Here is a 22,687-nt window from a genome sequence, read left to right on the forward strand (position 1 = left end):
GCCATCAGAGAACTTCTGCAGATGGCATGACACAGAGTTGTACTGGAAGTCAGTGGTGTACAAGGTGAGCAGGAAGGGAGACAGAACAGTTCCCTGTGAGGCTCCAGTATCACTGACCACCCCATCAAAAAGCACACTGCCCAGTCGGACAAACTTTGGTCTGCCCGTGAGGTAGTCAGTGATCCAGGAGACAGTGGACGCGTTAACCCCCACCACCCGCAGCTTCTCACTCAGAAGCACTGGTTGGATGGTGTTGAATGCACTGGAGAAATCAAAGAAAGTGATTCTCACAGAGCCACCGGATCCATCCAGGTGCGACTGAGCTCGTTGCAGCAGGTAGATGATGGCGTCGTCCACTCCCACATGAGGCTGGTATGCAAATTGCAGAGGGTCCAGTGAGGATTTCACCTGCGGTCGGAGGTGGGCCAAGACCAGCCTCTCCAGCACCTTCATCACATGAGATGTGAGGGCAACTGGTCGGTAGTCATTGAGGCCAGATGGTTTCGTCTTCTTTGGTACAGGAACCAGGCATGACGTCTTCCACAGCACCGGGACTTCCTCCTGCTTCAGGCTCAGGTTGAAGAGGTGTTGCAGGACAACAGACAGCTGGCTGGCGCAGGTCTTCAGGACCCTGGGGCTGATGCCATCAGGTCCAGCAGCCTTGCCTTGGTGGAGTCTCTCCAGCTGTCTCCTAACCTGGCCAGTCGTCTCAGAGAGGGGGGGTCATAGTGTCGGTGGTGGCAGAGCCCTTTGAAGTGGAGGGCTCTGAGTCCATGCAGCTCACCTGGGGGGACAGAGGGGGAGGTGGGGGTGTTTGGGAGGTGTGGTGTGTGGAGGACATAGATGAGGGCTCTGAGCTAAACCTATTGAAGAAAGAGTTTAGCTCGTTGGCCCTCTCCAGGGAGCCCCCTGGTTGTCTGCCTCCAACCTTGAAGCCGGTAATCTGCTTCATCCCCATCTACACATCCTTCCCGTTGTTCTGCTGGAGTTTGGCCTCCAGCTTCCTCCTGTAGGAGTCCTTGCACTCTCTGATCATCAACTTCAGGTCGCGCTGGACTCTCCTGAGCTCGTCCCTGTCCCCAGACCTGAAAGCTGCTTTCTTCTTGTTAAGAAGAGCTTTCAGGTTGGACCCATATGTGGGTTAAATGCTGTAGTCCAAATAAAATGACTTCAGTTTTAATGCCATTGAGTTACAGAAAGTTTGACTCTAGAATGTTTTCATTTGTGTTCCCTAATCTGAAAAGACAAGAGCAAAAACCAGATTAATTGGTTCTCTTTTCTTCTTTGCTGCCATGTTACCGGTCTCGTGATCCCTCAGATTGATCTCTGGAGCTGTAGGCGGATGCAGACCGTCAGGATGAATTGAGTTGGGAACCAGTGCAACAGACTACCAGCTATTTAGCATGTTGGACACACCAGCATGACACTGTCTCGTAAAATTAAGTTCCCATTCAATAACACTGGTCTGCAGAAGACTGCTGTGGGAGGAGGGCTGTTGAAAACTGTTGAAAACTGCGACCGTAATATGAGAGAAAAACATGTCCCTCGAAATGTAATTGAAATTGCAGTTTAATGATATTGGAATGTAATTTTGTAGGAAAAAGGAATGTTTCTAGTGAGATACAATATTAGTTTCCTCTTTCGTTGTAAATTGGATTAATTTGCTCTATCATCACGAAGGTCAAAGGTCACATTTTGCCTGAGTACACTGTGTGTTGGCCTTCATAGTGGTTTAAATGATCAGATCCCCTTCCAGGTAGCAGGTGCTTGTGATTCTATACAGGCAGTATGACGCGTCTCCTTTAAATAAAAAGTTTGGAATTTTATGTGGTACTTATTTCGCTTTCAAGTCAAAGTAGTAAAGGAAAAACTAAGTTTGCTAGTGTAATGCATGCACAGAAAACACATTGTGATAAGTGTAACCACAAATATTAACAATATCTGGTGTAATTGATCTTGTTTTGAACAATAAGATTTAACAATAATAAAAAGTTCAAAAACATTTATTGAATTTCAAATATATTCTTAATATATTATATATAATAGTACATTGCAAATACATTGCCAATAATTGTACTATTTGCAAATATATAAAATATACTAACATTGTACGTCTAACAATTTGCAAATTAAATCTTTAAACACACTTTCAAATAAATGTAATATAGTGCATTTTCAAGAAATATAACAAAAATATACTTAACAGAGAGCAAAAAAATTCTGATTTAAGTTTATATGGTACATGTATTACTAAACAAAACAGAATGACCATGTTTCAAATTAAAACAACACAGAACCATCAAAACAAATTGCACCGCTGCAGACTCTCGCTCACTAAATAGAAACACAAACATGCTCCACATTATGTTCCTTTCTTTTGGTTGAACTGCTCGTTGTTACACTTCCGTCTGATGACCGCTCGCACGTCCGAGGCACTCGTCTGCGGAAACTCTTGAATAACAGCATCTGTTAAGAGACGAGAAATGATGTCACACAACATATTCATACAACAGTTTCTTCTATTTTGACCACACAGGAAATCCTGTTGAACCAATATTATTTTTTGAACAGTAAATCAGGATTAATATTGAGGAACTATATCAATATGATATGCCAATATTCCTACCAGTGCAGGTCAAACATATATTTCATCACGGGTGGTGTGTTGAACATGTGATCCTGCTGCTTTATAAATCACAGAAGCTTTAAATTGTCTACATACGACTCAAGACAATTACCTACCTGTTATGGCCTGCACTTTGGCAACGTCCAGTTGTCTTTTAGGAGGTCCCACTTTCCCAGACTTCCCAGTCAGGGTGGACAGTACAAGGACCTCCTTTGTGAACACCAGAGCAGCCAGCTCCTGGCAAAAAAGGGTCATGATCGATTAAGCCGCAGGAAGGCCCTCTTTGAAACCATCACTGTGCTGCCAGCCAAGGCGTGCTGTATATGAGAGAATCAATGGAACACATTAATATACAGTTGGAAGATCTCTCCCTACCTATTAGGAATTAATAGACCTTATTCACATATGAATACAATGTGCTTCATTATTTAAAACACTGCTAGTAGTCTGTACATCCCTCTATGGTGTGGAGGTTCCCACTCTCTACTAATTCACATGACTGATGTGTGACACATGTAACCTAGTAAATCCCATCACTTTATTTCTGACACATTTGAACTTGAACAGCAGACGATGCTGGGGAAGACAAAAGGAACGTGGTGTCATTTTTCTATAGCCCTTACACTGAGCAATCAACATTTACTTCACAATGACAAGTTAAAGCAAAAAGTTCAGCATTGTTTTCGTTTCTCAAAATCACAGACATGTTCTCTACCTATTCAACAGGTGTGAACTGAGTTCTTTGTGCTGTCGCAATGACTTGTTATAACTATTAGTGATATTGGGATCTTAAAACATTTTCTGTAATACAAAACAGTACATGTGGCTGGTTACATTGACTTACCATATACTTCAGAATGAGATGCCCATCATCTTCTTCAAGTTGGATGCCTAGAGGATGGCCGCCCTTGAAAGCACTTGTCGCCTGTATAAAAGGATTACAGTTGTTGAAATATCCCTCAAAACATCAATAATTACAAAAAATTTTGAGAATATATATAGGACCTATGGTGACCTTAAAATATACACTGACTTCATTATACATTCTCTTAATGGAATAATGAATTATCTTAGTTCTGCTTACATGACCCTACTACCTTTACTTATAGTTATTCTCATAAAGCACAACCTGGTGATTACTTTCACTTTACTGAAGCCTGCTTCTGGTGAACTCAGACTAGACTTACACAAAGTGAGCTGCTGTTGCTCTGTAATGACCCAGCGTCATTGTGTTGACTGAACGGCAGCTTGCTGCTGAAATACAACGTTAACGTTACGGTGTCACGCCGTTCAGTTTACATTATGAGGGACGGTAACATTAACCGAGCAATACCATGTTAGCTTAATGTTAACATACATATCACCTTCACATTATGTTACTACACAACTAAGCTAGCTGTTGTGACGTTAGCTAAAGTAGCAAACACACAATTGATAGTCAGCTAAATGATTTTTTTCTATCAAACACTGTTTTAAAGTGTAAAGAAAACTCTGTTTTAGAACAAATACAACACACATATGGTTATAAATTGCTTACTTACCGAAAACTGAGACCTGTGGACAGCAGTGCACGAACTGTATTGCATCAAACATCAATGCACCGATTAATCGAAAACTTAATTATTGCTGTGTACATAGATAAATGAATATTAAACAGCATGTAGTCAACTACTGATGCTAACGCACTCCCATCGGCCCAGATTAATTAATTAATTAATGTATTCCTTTCTTGCATACGGTCATTATATCGCCTTCACTTTTATTTTGAAATATTCTTCTTTCCGGGTTACCTGTTGTGCTCTGCGTCTCGTTTTAAAGGAAAAAACAAAAAAGGGATTTGCAAAAACGAAATACGGCTCGTTATTTGACTTTGGTTTTTCCGTTTTTGGTTTGAAACGAAAAACGAGAATACCATGGTGTTTCCGTATTTTGGTTTTTCCGAATTAACGGTAAAACAGATGACTAAAACGTACACGGACCTTATTTGACTTTGGTTCTTGGTTTTTCCGTTTTTGAATTCAGAACCAAAAACGGAAATACGACCGCCCATTTCCGTTTTCCCGTTCTTGGTTTGAAACGAAAAACGAGAATACCATGGTATTTCCGTATTTTGGTTTTTCCGAATTAACGGTAAAACAGATGACTAAAACGTACACGGACCTGGATCCTTTTCTACTCGACCAGCGTCTCTCGACAAGTCAAACTGCCATTTTATTCATTTTCCATATTCTAGAATCATTTTTTGTTCTTTCCTTCTGATTTAGATAGATGTTTACCTCTATATATCTATCTTGAACAGCTTCCTTTGCCATCTTGTTCGCCTCTTTGTTGCTCTGAATGGACCATAGAGGCAAAGGCAAGAGGGAGAACGGAATGTAGAAAAAGAGTCATTGGTTTAAATAAACCATTACCCAATCTCATGATTATTTATGAAGAAAATATGTTTCTATTCTTTGGAAAAAATCCATCATCGAAATTCTGATTAAATTTGTTTCAACAGTGACACATGCAGCGCCGAGCATCATTAAGCCTCAAAAACACCCATGAAGCTGAGATCAAAAGGTGTTGGATTTGAAATCCATTGAGCATATGTGATATGAGTGGTGTAGTGAGAATTAACAAGCCCGAACAGAGGACATTCATTTAAGACAGTGTGCAAATATGCAGAATACTTATCAACTAAAAACAATTACAGAAATGTATTTTTCCTCGTTTTACAAAAAAATATTTCATATGCCCCTTTGTATTGAATGTGAAAATATAAAAGTATGGATGATAAATATAATATTACTTTCATCAATGCTATAACAGAAAGAAGTAGTTCCGTAGTTCTTTTGTAGTGCAACAAGAGAACAGTAAGACTTGAAATCATATAAAGTAATTTGTAAAGTATATACAGACATGCACAATATGCAACAACTAACAACGTATCTGCATGGAGAGCTGCTACAGGAAAGTGAGAACATTTTGATTTGGTTGTAATTTGTCTGAACCAACTCTTCAATAAAGCTGGAGCTCTTCTAAAAGACAGTTTGTGTTTTGTTCTATTCTTTAAGCATTTAGAAGCAACCTTCTTTTTATTATATTATTATTATGTAATAACATAAATACATGAATTCACCAGCATAGCACAAGGATGATGTTAAAATGTAACCACAAATCAAAAGCAAAGAAATTTAAATGAACCAAGCCATCAATTACATTTTCTTGAAGTATTAGATAAATATGAACTTGGCTGTATTGAGGCAATAAACTCTATTAACTAACTATAATTCACTGATTACCTGTACCCTCTACTCAGTTTCCTACAAGTCACAGATAAGCATAGTCAGACATTTAAAAAAGTATATTTATGCAGTAAATTCCCTTACTTAATTTACTTCAATAAGTGTGGGACTACTTTTTTAGCTAATTTTATTTTTTATTTATTGTAAGAAGTTAGTCTGTCCTGATAAATCAGATTGTGTTTCGTCCCAACAGAAGGTCTCTTCTTGGCCTGTAACACTGTGTATTTTTAATCATGCTGCCATGTTTTGTCCTTGAACAGGACGGATGCCAACTTGATGCCAGCTGGATGTCAAGGTCGAGCAGGAAATGGGATCCCATGAGGTGGACAGGATCAGATAGTGCGCCTCCACAATAAGATGAGTGCATTATGTTGATTAAGCCTTTTATTAAAGCAGAGTGGCCAAAACAGGTGGTTGAAGGTGTAATCGGTGGGATCTCAGCGACCGATAACAAAGGTTTAATGTGCCCTGACTTTAACCAGCAGAAAGTGTGTGTCTGTTTTCTCATCATACACTCCCATCATGTTCCAGTACATTATCCTAAATAGGCCTAAATAACTGGCTTCATGTATCACAGTATGTATATTCCTAAGGAACGTGTTATGTGTTGTGATGACTAAAGTTTGTGTTTATGCTGCACATATCGACCTTAGCATGAGGGACCTCTTCATCGCTGCAGAACTCAAGTTGTGTAGCCAGGCATTGTCCCCCATTTAAAGTTCTATTCTAGACACCGAAGGTTTTAATAATACAACACATGTCAGGCTAAAGTTTTACATGTAGACATGTAATGCAATGTAATTGTGCCCTCATGAAAACAACATTTTGTTATGTCAATAATATCAATTCAATATAAGCAGAATTTTATCATGGGTTGGAAAAAGCAGAAACAGAGGGCACTTTATAATGGCACACTTATAATTAATATCTTTATATCAACAATGGATCCCATGAGTGGTGGCCAGAAACACACACAAATCCAAATTAAAGCTGCAAGCAGTGATGATCCGGCCCTCGCACACCCGCGTGATTTGTGGGGAGTGGCAGCCGTGGTGCTGTTGTATGACGTCAGCTCACATGGCTGTGAATTTTCAGGAATATCGGACATTACATTGCTGCCGTCGGTACTCGGGCCCCAATGAATGATAATGTTGCTCTGTGTCTGCTTAATGTCTAAATAGGAAACTGTTTGCTTACAAGTTTACCATACCAACATAAGTGGTGACGATATGTCAGTTTTGGCTAAGAGGGATGTTATAGCGAGTCAAAGACTTTTAAGACACAACTTTTGGTTCCAGATGTAATTGAATAGGCTGGTCTCTAAATATTACTGTACATACATTGATACCAGCTGGTGATAGTATTAGGAAAGTCACTGTGTAATTATGCACAGTGCTCGGTTCCGCCCCCAGATCTGACCCAGCGACACAGAGAAGAATGGGCTGAAACTAATGCAGTGCTTTGGCTTTGTATTTCTCTTATGCTGAAGACTAGCAGTCCTCAAGTCTTGGTGCTTCACCAAGTTAGACACATTCCCAGCCTATCTCTGTACAAGATGACATTAAGTTTTTATCAATCTTACTTCAAGCAGGCCCATTTGCCAAACTGTCAGATTGCTCCTTCAAGCTCATTAGACATTTCACTGGATAAAAGTCTCATTTACAATATTATTTCATTGTATATATAAATGCGGAAATTCAGTTTTAAAGCAGAGAACAACATCAGGGATAATTTCATTGTATTAGACATTGAGCACAGCTTAATGCCTCCGTACGCTAACGTGTGCAGACATTCACCGAGTCCCTGAGCCTTCATGACCAGCTGCGCTTGGCACGGAGCATCTCAATGAGCAGGTTATTGCACAGCACCTCACCACTCAGGTGTTTGCCGTACAGGTAGTCTTCAGCGAGGGCGCTGAGAGAGCGTAGCTCGGACAGACAAAGCAGCAGATGAGCAAAGCGTCCGAGAAGGTGAGAAGAGGTGCACAGCGTGTACTCCAGCAGGGCTCCTTCAGCCTGCTCCTGCACGCTCTCTATGAACTGATGGTCCTCAAGCTGCTTTACATCTGGTCAGTGGGGCGGGAAGGGAAAGCAACAGCCAATGAATGTGCATAGAGCAAAGCTTGTCAAACATCATGGAGTGGAGAGAACTGTAGAAGCACCACACTTGGTTAATAATTCTTCTTCTTTCTCTAACTGGGATCATAGACAGTTAACTTGATAATAAAACCCCTGGAACCACATCAAGTTCCCTTCGAGTTCTCAAGATAGCTGTTTTTTCTTTTAGCTATTTGTTGAAACATATAGCATGTTGTTACCACTTGGTATCACATTGTCAGTGACTCTGTGCACAAGTTTAGTACAGCAAATTCCCTCTCCATGGTTCCTGGGACATCAGAAGGGAATACCCCTAGAGGAGGGACTTTTTAGACACCAGGAGCTCTGGCTGAGGAACAACATTTAGACCTTGATTCCACTCGTCGAAATGCAGGTACAGTTCCTTAAATGATTCCGGTCTTACTGGACTTCCTAGTTTGTTACTCGTTATTATAACACATCATTTTCACGGTTGCTCAATATACTACGTCACTTGCTCAGACCGAATGCAAAGGCGTTTACAGTCAACGTATGCTGTGGTTTTTCAGAAATTCACAATGACGACATTCTTTAAAAGTGACTGGGCTGGAAAGGTACCTCGGTTAAAAACACACTTATGAAATAATTCACCAAGAATCCGTCAAATCAGTGTGGCACTTCAGGACTTTTTAGCCCGTATTAAGCTTTATAGATAAAAAGCAACTGCTGTCACTAACCTGGGTTAAAGAGGATGATGAACTTGATGCAGGCAAACTCTTGGCGGTCCACCTTTATGATGTGGAGCTTCTCAACCAGCTCCTGTCCTTTCTGGACTAGGTTGGCCACAGTGAGACCAGCATGGGAGGCTAAATCGGACAGCTCCATCTGGCCCAAAGAGCACACGTACAGGAATCATCAGGAATGGATGTCTCTCTGTACTGCACAACTTTTATTTTCATGTGTCATACCTCCTTTCTAACACATTGTTTTTGTTTTTTTGGGGGGGGGGGCTGGCAAGTAAATGTTTAAGGCTTTGTTTTGCGACTCTCAAATTTACACACCAATTTAGACTCCAAAGCTCAAATCTGCCCACAAAGTATTGGCCCTGTTTCTTGATTTTGACAAAACACAGGACAAGTCAGGAATGATTATGTTATGTGTGTTGGAAAATGTGTGGTCCCATGAATGCTAATCATTCCCAAATCTTCTGGTCATGTAGAAAGATCAATGCGAGGTACGCACTACACGAGAATCAAACCGGTTTTGGGCCTGATTGCGCCCTTCCGCCAATGGTCAGCAAAGCCCAGAGGTTGTAGAGATTATCTTGCCAGATTTTCATGTGGTGTTAGGTAAATTAAGAGTACTTTTTGCATCCCCCGATCTGCTCGGTAGTCCATCATGGCTGTACCAATATCAAGTCACTGAATTCACAATCCGATATCCTATTGTGAGGGGGGAATGCACAATAGCAAATCGTTGCTCTCCACACACAATAGGATCAAAACAGTTACATTTATCATTACCTGTCGTTGTGGGTTCTCTCACATTTTCAACATCTGTTCCATCTTATTTGGAAAATCTTCTAGTGTGGGCCAGCCTAAACCTATTTTGGGTGAATTTAAGGTTTTTACATGTTTAACCTTAAGACAGATTTTAGGCTATGAGATCTGTAAAAAGAGTAAGATTTGGTGTCTTGGCAAAAAATAAGTCATATAAGCAAATAACTAAAAAGTGGTATAAAACAAAACCTCGAGAACTTAAAAACAATGAATGGATACAGTAGGGGTGGAGATGAGATGGTTTCCCTGAGAAACAAAAGAAGACTTCCTTCCAGGAATTGGGAGAAAGCCCTGTGTTTGTTTGTTGTTCTACTCTATACTATTCTAGGTCCCCTGACTTCCGGGTTTGCTCCCGTCATAATTACTACATCCGATAGAGGTCGCCTCCTAACTTAACATAAATGTGGTAAATGGTAAACGGACTTGTACTTGTATAGCGCTTTTCTAGTCCTACGACCACTCAAAGCACTTTAACACTACATGTCATCATTCACCCATTCACACTCATTCATACACTGATGACAGGCCTACCATGCAAGGTGTCACCTGCTCATCAGAACAATCTAACCATTCACACTCATTCATACACAAGCAATTACGGGAGAAATTTTGAATCCATTGATAAATGATGTACGTAAAGACAGTAGACAGGAGAAATGTATACCCCACATGGCCTCAGTGCTTTGTAGCTATGTGTTTACTCCCTTTACTTGTTTGTAAAATATCTATTGTTACAAATAAAAATGCCATTTACCTCCTGCCCAGTGACCAGGAGCAGGCTGCCTTCTTTGCCATACATGACCTGTCTGGAGATGATGTCCAGGAGCAACAGGTCACTCCAGCAGCTGTGCAGCAACTTCATCTGGTCATTCACCTTGGAGCATGAAGAAGGCGTTAAAACCATTCAAGTACAGGTTTTATCTAGCTCATCTTCAAAAGAACAGTATCCATTTCTGTTGTTGTCCCCCTGTCAGAGACATTTTCTGTCACGGGGCATGATGGAGGACTCAAACGCAGACCAGACCAGAAGTAGAGTGAAGTGGAATTTAATGAAAACTTAAACCAGAACAGGAAACTTACAGGAACACAGGGAATTCACGGACGAGACAAGAGACATCGTTTAAAGTTTAGGGCCACTGACCAAGCGTCGGTATTTGACAATTTTGGGAGTCAGAATGTGTTGGTCCAGGTGCTCTGTGTTTTTTATTTTAAGCAGTTGATATAAACCTGAGTGATTTAGGGTTAGGGTTCACAACACACACACACACAGAAGTTGTTTTCCACCATGCCATCTGGCAATTTATTGAGACTGATTTTCAGCCCATATTACAACTAATGTACCATACTCTCTCTCTCTGTCTCTCCTATGACAGTAAGCGGATGTGCTTTAAAGTAATCGTTTGGAGTTCTTGATCTCTAGTAGCGCCATGGAGGAATGTTTTCACAGTTTTGGTTGTATTGTACACCTTCATGAGCACACGCATGCACAAGCAAGCGGGTAGCGTAATACACCATCCGGCCGCATCCATAGTTTTTCAAAGCCATGAACAGAGCAGAAGGCCATTCCAGAGACGGACCGGCTGTAGAAACTCAAATTAAGCGGGCTAGTCTCCGAGCAGCGAGGAGTGAGGGAGAGGGACTGTTAGACCCAGCGCCTCCACTGGCCCCCAGCCCGCTGTTAGCTCATTTTCTATAGCCACTATAGCATGAAAGCATAGAGGAATTAGCAAGTTAGATAGCCGCTAATTGAGTAAAATGTAACAGCTTAATGCTTTGTCCATAAGCTCTTCTCACAGCGTAGGAAAGATGATGATCCCAAATAGCATCCAATCACAAGGATGCATCGAGACAACGACTACTAGCCAAACACAGCACGGTCGACGCTGCTTCAGTCTTTTGAAGTGGGCGTGGTTTCATCTGAAATTGGTTTGTAAAAAGATAAGACGCAGTCCTGCCAATGGTTTCAGGCTAGTGAACTAATCTGCAGGAGGCAATAATTCTTCAACAAACAGCAATGTTCCAACAAAGACTGGAAAACGACTGCAAGTAAGGAATCATGCAAAAGTTTTCTGAAGATGTAATTTAAGACGTTTGTTAGACCTCAAGGATAAATACAATGAGTTTTGGTTGTAAGCATTGAATGTGAGCAGAACAAAACTCTCTTGGGCCCCTTTAACTGTCGACCCATTAACTTCATTCAGAACAAGGACAGAAGCGGATGCAGGGGGGGGGACCTTTAACTCAACCTGCTCAAGACACATACCACAGCACATGTCCATCAGAGTTACAAGTTGGGTATAATTCAACAGGAAATGTAATATGTAATATGAAAGTATGCCACTATTGTGCCAACATATTTGGACTATTATTTCTATCAGATGATATATCATTGTGCTTGCTGAGATCGCTTCGTGCAGCTACAATGCTAGAAAGATATTCATCGCGGCAACAAACATGAGCTGTCAGAAGATCTCACCTTAAGTTGTTTGAAGAAGATGGATGTGCGAGCCCACTCCACGATGGCGAACAGCGTCTGGTCGGCCATGAGGCACATCAGGCCGAAGGTGCTGGGGTTCCCGTGTTTCTCCCAGTCCGTGTGCTCCTGCAGGAGACGAGCAGTGATCTTATTCTGCAGCTGGAGCTCGTCTGGATCACAACGCATGAACTCCATCACTAGCTGTGGCATCCTTGGACCGCGTGGAGAGAGAGGTCTTGAGTACAGCTCGTCTGAGTCGATTCCTGCAGCAGAGTTGTTGACGTGCTCTGACTTGATGGTCCAGTTTGAGGAGGAACACTGGTACTGGTTTACACCGGGTGAGTCGGATGGCAGGAGTGAACACAGTGATGGAGGCTGGTAGCTGATACGGTCGTTCTGTGCGGTGGGTAGTGGGGTGCAGTGAAGGATGGGAACTGGATGAAGGCCACCAGTAAAGGTCAAGTCTCTTTGCTGGGTCGAGGAGCCCAGGGGTGGACTGCTGTCTATTCTGAATCCGCTAGCTTGAATCAGAGCCTTTCTCTGCTGCTTGAGGGCACGATCACGCTTGTACATGGGGCCGAACTTGTTCCTGCCACCTCGTATTCGATCTGCACGAACAGCTGATGAGATGAGATTTGTTTAGAGCAGTTTGATTGATGATTTTCACTATGATGTTCACAAACTATGCAAATTGTCAGACTACCCCTTATATTGCTCATTCATGAGGGTGAAACAACACTATGATTGACATTCTTCATATTCCTCATCTTTAGGACCAACTGGAAAAAAAACAAGAATGTAATTGGACTTCTCAGCAAGTCAACATAAAACTAAAACCACTGTGAATTCCTTACACAATAACTGGGGATGCTCTGCATTGCGCTAACTTATGCTTCCTCTCTTCTCACTTGACCCAGAAATTGTTCCCTTTCCGTCATCATAGACAATCTTCTAATCCCTTAAATGAACCTTGAAGGGAGACGAGGAGAGAGGAGGCTTCCGGAAGGGGCTGAGAGCGAGGATACACCGGTCAAACTTATGTGTGCTTGTGTGTTAAATGAATGCATCACACCTGCACTTTCTTGTCACATTATGCCACGGTGTGAATTGAATTAATAGTAAATATAGAAGTTGTCATGAACACTGTTATGCTCATCTGATTATGAGATACAGCGGTATAACAGAACAATGGACAGCTGATGCTTTAGAATGACGGCTCCAAGGCAAGAATGACTCATTGTATTAAATGCATGTGGCCTCGTCTCCTCTCTCCTTGCGTCTCTTTCTGGCCTTCTCCTCGAGCATCTCCTGTGAGCGTGACTAAGACGTGACTCAGCATAAAATGAAAGTGCCCCGGCCCTCACACATCAAATTACATAGACTTTGTACTAGGGAGCAGGCAGGGTAAAGTCTGTTTAACGTCTGGTTCAACTGATTAATTTGCATTAATGCACGTATACCCTCAACACCGCAATGCACAATCTTGTTATTAACACCTTTTTTCAGGACAAACTGGGCTATCACATACAGCTCCTTCTGATGATGTCTAGATAAGGGTTGCAGTGTGAAAGGCGATATCGTGTCTAACTTAACTTTACATTTAAGTAGATATTTTGGTCATAACCTGGAGCTTACTGGCACCTTATTGGGTCCTTTTAAAACTGGAATGGCAAGGTAGCACTTTAGAATACAGCCCAAAAATTACAGTGTAATACAATACTGGGTACCTTTATAGGACAAATGTGTAAGTTCAGGTGAAGAAGACAAAAGGAGTAAGGGGCTAACAACATTTAGTTTGAGAGGGATGGAAAGGGATGAGAGTACCTGTAAATAATTACAGGGTACTGTAATGTTGTTATAGGAAACGTGAAAAACTGGTGTTACTGCAAAAATGAAAAGAAAACACTTTGGGAAATTACGTTGTAAAGTTGTTTAGATATGTGGTGAATATTTGTAGTATTATTATTTATTAATAAAGGATGAATTATTATTGCTGATGGGGAGCAAGGGTGCACCAAATATCTATAGCATAGTTACTTGTGTGTTTCCTGGTAAAAGTGTAGGATCCATCTGACGATATGTCATTTCATCAGATCATAAACAATTAACAGGCAAAACACTTAACACTTGTACAAAAATATTTACCGTGTCATTTATTTCTAGGTCCCTCATAAATTAAAATGTGTTATTTTATTGGTAGCTCCAATATGCAAAGTATTCATTCTGTAATTTGTGGGTTTTAATCTTAAATGTTACTGCAGGTTTATACACAATTACCCTCTAAGTCTGTTTCTAGTCATGTAGGAGAGAGCGAGTAAAACATGATTCATAGCAAATCAATAAAGCTCCTGTTATTCAACCATCTTTCCACTCAGGGAAACATAAAAATAGACCTTAAAATGTGAAACTTTATATTTGTCCTATTGTCAACAAATATATATATATATATTCTCACTGGATATAATTTAACTGATATATATCACCATGACACTTCCCCAGTTGATTACCTACATTAAGACAATTATTTTTTGTATTACAAGTTTTCTGTAAATGTATGTCAGAATATGCAAAAGAGTCATTGCTTTATTAAATGTACTAATTTGCTTAAATTTCCAGAACAGAAATCTGAACATTGGATAAAGCCAGGTTCGAAATTCTTGTTTCATTTCGTTTATATATTAGAATCAAAGGTTTTTACAAAAGAGATTTTGGAAAGATCACTATAAATCAGAAAATACTATCAACAGCCATGAAAAATCTATCTTCTCCATGTTTTTAGGAATACAATGTTCATCTCACTATAAATTATTTATGAACAAACCGCTCTGTGAGAAACTATCAGAATGTAGAAAGGAATGAAAGTGGAAAGTTTGGTGCATGTAAGAGCTACTGAAGTGAGAAAAACTGTTTTAGAGAAAACTGCCTTTAAACATATGTTTAGTAAAAGTCCTTACACGTTGAAGACACTACAGTGACCAGTGTATTTTGCCCGTAGTGTCTCGCCTTTATTAACTATTGCCAACACAGAACATCGCAGCTAAACGCAGGATCAAACTACAACTGTGATGATAATAATAATAATAATAATAATAATAATGCATGAATCCACAGGGGCTTTAAACTTGCGGGTCTGTTACACTAAAAGACTGACTCGTTCCTTGTTGTAGAAGCACGTGAATCGCCCCGTTTGCTCGGTAGCATTGCGTCTGACCCGTGAGCTTGTTAGATGTACAGGTCGATGGTGTATTAAGTTAAATATATTAAACTCTACTTTAAATTATAATTATTACCACCATTATTATTGGTGTTGTTGTTACAGATAATTGACATCGAAGTCACCGCACATCCATTAAATGTATAGTTGGGATGCGATAATACTTTAAATTACTATAAAATCTTTTTTTTTAAATAGTAATAATTTGAAGACATTTTCTTGGACCAATATGGGCAACAAGAAGAGCGTAGAAATAAATCCTCTGTTATGTGATAGTGGGTTATACTTTTCTTTCTGAATATATTCCCATGTCGTCATTCTAGGCCGCGGGAAGCAGGTCACAGTCAGGTATTTGGAATATGCCTGTGGCATTATGAAAGGTTATGTACAATACAAGGATTCCCCTTCATTTATCTCCTAACACAGGTGGATGAAGACCGCCCTCCTTACCTTCCAGCCTCATGCCGACATGAAGACACTTTTGGAATCTGCAGAACGGACATCGCTTCCGTTGACTTACATCGATCCTGCACTCCCGGTTCTCTGCGCAGATGTACTTCTTGTTGTTCTGGACCGTTCTTTTGAAAAAACCCTGCGAGGGTTGAAGAAGAGGAAGGGGTCCACTTGAGGAAGGCGGTTCTGTTCATAACGACAACTGATAGGCATTTACAACAACACAACTCCAGCAGAAGTAAATGTACCTTGCAGCTCTCACAGGTGAGCAGACCGTAGTGGTAACCAGAGACTTTGTCTCCACACACTGGACACAGCTCCTCCAGACCCACACCATGTCTGAACTCCATCCTGAAAAACAGCGACCGCTCATCACACGGATTACAACATGAAGAGTGTTTGCAACTGTAGTGAGACATAAAACAAACATCTGATCATATGGAATCCATCGTCTCCTGACTGACCTACCTGTTGACTCAGTGTTCGGCCTGGTTCAGTACTGTAACTGTTAGTAGACTGAAATCAAAGCTGGTGGGGATATTCTTCCAGCTGCGTACTTGCAGATGTGAAGTGGAGTGATGTGATCGTCACGGGAGGGACTCTCCATGGTCCTGATCCCGCGGCTGGCTCATGTAGCCAATGAGCACGTCTCATCATTGACTCACCTGTTTGTGTGTTTATACAACATGCCTTCATAGCTTCTTTTTTTTAGATTAAGAGTTTTATTGTGCGTTTTCTGAGATTGCACAAAACAGACATTCCATAATGTAATTTAAAGGACAGCAATACATAAACAAAACGACAGACAGACAGATAAACGGACTGAAGCTGCAACGATTCGTCGACCAGTCGATCAGATGATTAACAGAAAATCATTATAATTCCTTCAAAGTAGTTTTTCATGCAGTAATAGCAGAAAAATCTGTTTTCCAGCCTCTCGAATATGAAGATTTCCTGCTTTTCACAGTTTTTATGTCATATTAATCTGAATAGCTTTGGGATTTGGCCTGACAACGCACGTTATTTATAGACATCACGTTACACTTTGAGACACTGGGATGGACTGGTTTTTAGTTGCAGCTCCATTCTACAATCCTGCTCATATATAAGGTGGTCAGACAATAAGCCAGGGTACTGTATTACTACAGACCATTCAAAGCGAAATAAATAAATGAATACAAATATAAAAATAAATAAAATAAAGAGCAGACAAGTCCAATTTGATTTTAAAGTTGGTGGGTACAAATCACGAAGAGGGCTTTAGTTCTTCAGGTATTACCGGAGGTACAACAAAACAGGGCCATGTTTTTACATCATTTCAATGATGATGCAAATATATTTAAATACAAATACAGCAAAAAGTGATGAGGGGACCTCAAAGCAATATGAATATTCAAATGTGTATTTATTAGATAAGATACTTACATATATAAATATGATGGTATGTGGGCACAGTTCAGGTCTGAGAGATATCAAAAATGAAATTTGAACTCCATTATACCTCTAGCTCAGGATTTAAAAATGCATCTCGCAATGTAGTGTTAGATCCACTATTATAGTGTTACAACTTTTTATACAGATTTTTGAAATTCTTTTTAGTTTTTAAGTTTATTTTTAGTTCCATACTCTCCAATCATTCTCTGTGTAATGTTCTATAACTTTCAAGATAAGCAGTATAATAAATACATGAATAAATAAATACAAATAAAATTGAATAAGATACAAACACCATTCCAACTTACACACCTTTATTTATATCTCAATTTTGGTTTGCACGTATAACCTTAACACCGTAATGCACAATCCTGTTAAAATTATTAACACCTCTTTTCAGGACAAACTGGGCTATCAGAACAAATAGCAGAAATGTACCATTGTTATTTATTAAAATAATAGTATCCGATACCAGGTCGGCCTATTTTCACGATCCAGCTATCTGAATCAGTATCAGTAGGCTGATATCCATCAGCATCAGGTTTTTGTGCATCTCTAATCTTTCAACAACAAAATAACATTTTGGTCACTATGCACTCTGACAGCCTAGCCTGTACCCAAGCATACATTCTATTGAATCTAGCGGGACCGGAGGCCATTGAACGTGAACAGTCTTTTGTGTAAGTGGAGGAAGTGAGGGAGCCCAGCGAGGGAAGGAAACGTCCTTGTTCTCATGGAATCTGAAGACAATCCTGAACGCCTTAAGAGAAAATTCAGAGAGGTATGCAACCCTCAAACCAATGTTACTATGGAAAGACACATGTTCAACAAACAATTAGAAGGCTGGTGAGACGATTGAACCAAATGTCATTGAAGTGTCGAAGCAAAAGGCTGCACTTTGGGGATTCTAGATCTCTGTGAGGAGCTTATTAGAGACAGACTCGTCTGTGGCATTGATAATGACAATTCGACAAGTGCTACTGCCAGATAGTAATCTGACATTAGCTAAGGCTGTCTCTACCTGTCCAACTCATGACATGATCACGAGAAAACACTGGCTTCTCCACAGCACTCTGTCACAAATGTTGCAGTCCATGCGAGGTTCATGACAAAACAAAAGCATACCGACAGATAAATACTGGGACACAGTGTATTGCCAGCTAAAACAACTGTAAAGGTAATCATTCAGCTAAGAGAGACACATGCCCAGCTTTTGGTCAACAGTGCAAAAAATGGAATCATTTAAAAAAGGGCTGCAGAGTCCTAGGAGGAGTTCACCAGCTAGAACGTGACCAAGCTGATACAGAAGAAACATTCTATGTTGACGGCTTGACATAGCAAATGACTGTTGATTCAACTGACGCACAGAAAGGAGAAAATAATGAAGCTTTTGTCACTGCGCAAGTTGACGTGTCAAAAACGACATTTGAGCAAGTAAAGAACGAGGAACAAATAATAGCCTATAGCCACAAAGCTTGTAGCATAAGGAGGCAGCACAATCACAACTGTTTTGATGTGGTCAAGATGCAGTGCCACCTAGAGGGACAGCCATACACATGGTTATCTCACTGTATATCATCCAAGAGGATGTTCCGCCACTGCTCGAGCTACGTGCACGCAGGCAAATGGGGGCTCATTCAGTAAAGACATTCACCAGTTAAGCCCCACTGATGATAACCTGTCCCATTAAATTCAATCAGATTACAGCAATTTCTTCACTGATAGCCTTGAAAAGCTGCTTATAACCATGACACTCGAGCAGGATATTTTATCCTCCAGTTTGAGTTTCTCCAGGCGACCTGCAGTGCTGTTTTTGTTACTTGGCCTTTATAGTGAGATCATTAAATGTAAGAACTCACCATTATATTGGAAAACAAAGATCAGAAATGTATTTAGTTCAGTCAGTATATTGGCTTGCAGGGAAGACCATAGTGTTAAAACATGACTGTACGATAACATCTTTTGTGAATTGGCTATAAAATGTGGTATGACATGTAAGAAATCACACTTTAATTTCTTGGCTTCAGAAATGCAGCCATTTACTATTCACTTACCGAGCCTTGGTGTTCCTGATCCTCAGGGGCCCCGCACACTTCCAGGTTCACTATGTTACAATTAGTTTGTGGTTATCAGATTGTAGCACATTTCTTTGGGAATATTCACCACTTAAGTGGTTGTGGCTACAGGACACATATACTACCTTCTATAAACACAGGCACATGTTTCTAGAGTGTAGTCATGGTCCCCAGAGGATGTCGCAGTCCTATCAGATGAACTCCAATAACTCTTCAGCGACAGCATCTGTCATGTTCCAGGTGTGTTTTTGTATTGCTTTTTAACTGTATGTTATTTAACACTCTAAATGATATCAAAGTGGACAGTGGCACAGTATTTGTTTAAGACACAGTGATCATGGATGGAGGCTTGGTTTCTTAAGTAGCATCAGGTTTGCATTCCTATCACTGCCACTTGGAGTTGCAGAATATTTCAATTAAATATCCTCCATTTAAACTTTGCTCACTTTCTAACTACTTTTCATGATCTTTATCTCTGAAGTGTTACAACGGAGTCATGTTGGTGCGAGGCATGTCCTGTAGTTTATTGGTTATTGTGCAATAATTTGTAATCTTAAACATAAGTATGTGGACATATACTTTTAATAAAATTGTAATTTCAATTTCTTTTTTTAGCTGAGCTACTTCATCTGTTCACATGAAATACCACCTGAGGTACACAAACCCCTGGTTGTGAATTACAGATTTAATGGACAGGTTGCCATAAAATATGCTGAACACATTTATGGTCCTCAGATGATGAAGCCATTTGTTTTATTGATCCTGCAATCTTATTCTAGTGCCACCTTCATGAAAAATGTAGTAACCTCACCTTTGGCAAGACTCTAATCTTCAGAATCTGTCAGCTTTGACAGTCTTTCTTAATCTTGGGTCCACTGAACTCAACACTACTCAAACAGAAACCACCGTTGGTTCTCTCTTCTGTAGCTGCAACATTAAAACATGTAACCAAAAACCATTCTACACCGAAACAGTCTACCCACATCCAATGGGAAAAACAGGCCGTTCAGTTCAGTATTTCTATATCCAGTAGATGGAGCTGTTGTATTAAACGATAAACATGCCCACAACGGTCCAGTTGTAGTATTATTTATTTATTTATATAGTATTATCCCAGAGGCTGATATGATTGCAGTTTTAAACATAGCTTATGAGGCATTATTGTCTTCATTTGATCCATGACAGTAGACAGACCAACAGGAAACATGGGGACAGATTAATTATATGCAACACAGTCGGAATGAAACCAGGGGTTGTTGTGAATACATATTCACCCTAGACAACTACACTAGACACGTTCCTGTTTTATTCCTTTTTTTAAATATTTATACTTTTTAAAAAATCATTATTATTATTGTTAGCTTGTTTATTTCTTTGTCCAAAACCTTAGAAACACACACACACTCACATTCACACACACACAAACACAACTACACTCATTTCGCAGCTCAAATAGAATCGGTAACTAACTGCTCTTAGACCAATACACCCCAATAACTTGCCTCTTTATTTTTAAATTGTCTTTATCTTATCCACCTTCTCACGGACAATGGACATGTTTTCTTTACTCGTCTTCTCTATTTGATATTCTGCTTTTAATTTTCTGTCCCGTTCTTCAAAATATTTCAACCCTGTCACGTCCATACTGACATCATGTCTTCCTGTGGAGAAGGAGAAGTTCAAAGTCACTGTAATAGGAACCACAGAATGATTTCAGGAAACTTGCATGGTGTTACTCCATCTATTGATGTAATCCTTTATTGAATACATGATATAGACATTTATTGACATAAGAATACATGGATGGAGCAATCTGGAAACTTTGGCTGAGTGCAAACAGAAGGTTTAAAGTGTCAGTTCACCTAAATCCCCCCAACTTTCCAACATCTTTGGTTTTCTATCCTGCATACTTTCAGATATGAGGTTGTGAAATGGGGGAAGACATTTTTTTGGGGTGATTTGGGTGAACTGAACTGTAGACATTCTTGATAACCACCTGAAAACTACAGTTAGACAGATGACAAAGTCATAAATACCAGAGATACATTCTGTGAGTATCAATTGTGATAGCTCATCTCAGAACCAGATGGACAACTGAACAACAGTAACTATATCCATGTAACTTCCATAATGGTTTGTGAAAATGACAATCAACATTGTTGATGAGTGTCGTTCTTTAGGTTTTGTGGTAGCAGTGCACTAGACTTTGTCATAGATGTGTTGTATTCATATTTAGTTTAGTTTAGTTTTTATTTGTTCGAGAGGGACAATGTACATTGATGAACACTTTAAATTAAAATGTAAATGCACCCAATTACAGCCACAAGGCTGATTTCCATTGTCTGTCCCCCTGCCAGAATGTACAGGCTGAGTGTCCTAAAGGAAAAGGTCATGCCAAAATGCAATAGTAATAAACTAAAATCAATTACAGTCTGTAGCTGACAATACACAATAGTTCGATAATAAAAAGTTAACAATGGATAAAAAAGGAATTGCATATATATATAAAAGAAACTAGAAAAAAATATCACAGTGTAAGGAAGACATTTCATATTCATCGTATTGCACCCAGATATATTGCACATAAGGGCATTAATTAATTTGCACATTTAAGGTTTCATTCATTCATATAACATTAGTACATCACATATCCATGACACTAATACTGCTAACCCAGGTTAAACTATCTATGTGCACAAGTTTGGGTGGACAACAGCCATCCCTTCATGTGCTTTTTAAAAGTGCTGAAGTTTGGGCACTCCCTAACGGAGGATGGTAAAGTGTTCCAGAGGGTGCCGCCTTTGACAGACAGAACCGTCTGACCAAAGGTGGTACGCCTGTGTGGGATGACACAGTCTCTGTCGGAGGCTCTGGTGACTCTAGTCACAGGGCCTCAGACAGGTCTCTGTTTGATGTACTCGTTCAGCGGAGGAGGTGCCAGACCATTTAGGACTTTGTAAATGATGCTGGCTTGTTTAAGGCTGATAAGGTTGTTAAAACTTAAAAAGTTATGTTTGTTCAGGATGTGGCAGTGATGATAGGTTCGCGGTTTCTTGTCAAAGACTTTGAGTGCTCTCTTATACAGAGATTCTATGGGTTTGAGTGTTGCTGTGCATGTGAGTGACCAGCTGGTCAGACAGTACACTAAATGTGCGACGATCATGGAATGTAGGAATGTCCTGGCTGCGTTTTCTGTCAAGCTGTTTCTGATGTGCCTGAAATTTAGGTTGAATTTGATGTGAGTCGCTACCTTTTTGACATGGCTCTTAAAGGTCAGGGTGGAGTCTAGAGTTACCCCTAGGTACTTGAACTCGGTTACTAAGTCTAGCTCTGTTCCCTTTACAAATATATTCGAGTGTGTTATTTTTTGGGCACGTTTGGAGAAAATCATACATACAGTTTTTTTCAACAGGAGGCAGGATTTAGTGAGCCAAGCTTGGACATCAGACATAGCGGATGAGAGGATGCGTAAAGCGTCTTGGTTGTTT

General features: G+C 40.1%; 1 protein-coding gene and 1 long non-coding RNA gene across 3 annotated transcripts; both read right to left on the minus strand.

Moving 5' to 3' along the window:
• Window positions 1-2,218: 2,218 nt before the first annotated feature.
• Window positions 2,219-4,725, minus strand: LOC142935403 (uncharacterized). 2 transcript variants are annotated; one of them, XR_012947854.1, is made up of 5 exons: window positions 4,417-4,725; window positions 4,168-4,252; window positions 3,471-3,551; window positions 2,743-2,943; window positions 2,219-2,466 (listed from the first exon to the last, which is right to left on the minus strand). It is a non-coding gene; the product is annotated as an uncharacterized LOC142935403 (long non-coding RNA). The 2 variants fall into 2 exon arrangements; XR_012947853.1 differs by lacking the exon at window positions 4,417-4,725 and having other exon boundaries at window positions 4,168-4,406.
• A 2,999-nt stretch (window positions 4,726-7,724) lies between these two features.
• nr5a1b (nuclear receptor subfamily 5, group A, member 1b) lies at window positions 7,725-16,040 on the minus strand. The gene is made up of 6 exons (XM_076079741.1): window positions 15,939-16,040; window positions 15,688-15,829; window positions 12,024-12,643; window positions 10,302-10,421; window positions 8,726-8,873; window positions 7,725-7,978 (listed from the first exon to the last, which is right to left on the minus strand). Exons 1-6 carry the CDS (start codon window positions 16,038-16,040, stop codon window positions 7,725-7,727), a joined length of 1,386 nt encoding a protein of 461 aa, XP_075935856.1.
• Window positions 16,041-22,687: the final 6,647 nt, after the last annotated feature.

The sequence above is a fragment of the Anarhichas minor genome, unplaced genomic scaffold (assembly GCF_050575085.1).
Source record: "Anarhichas minor isolate MPS153535 unplaced genomic scaffold, ASM5057508v1 ptg000073l, whole genome shotgun sequence".
Lineage (NCBI taxonomy): Eukaryota > Metazoa > Chordata > Actinopteri > Perciformes > Anarhichadidae > Anarhichas > Anarhichas minor.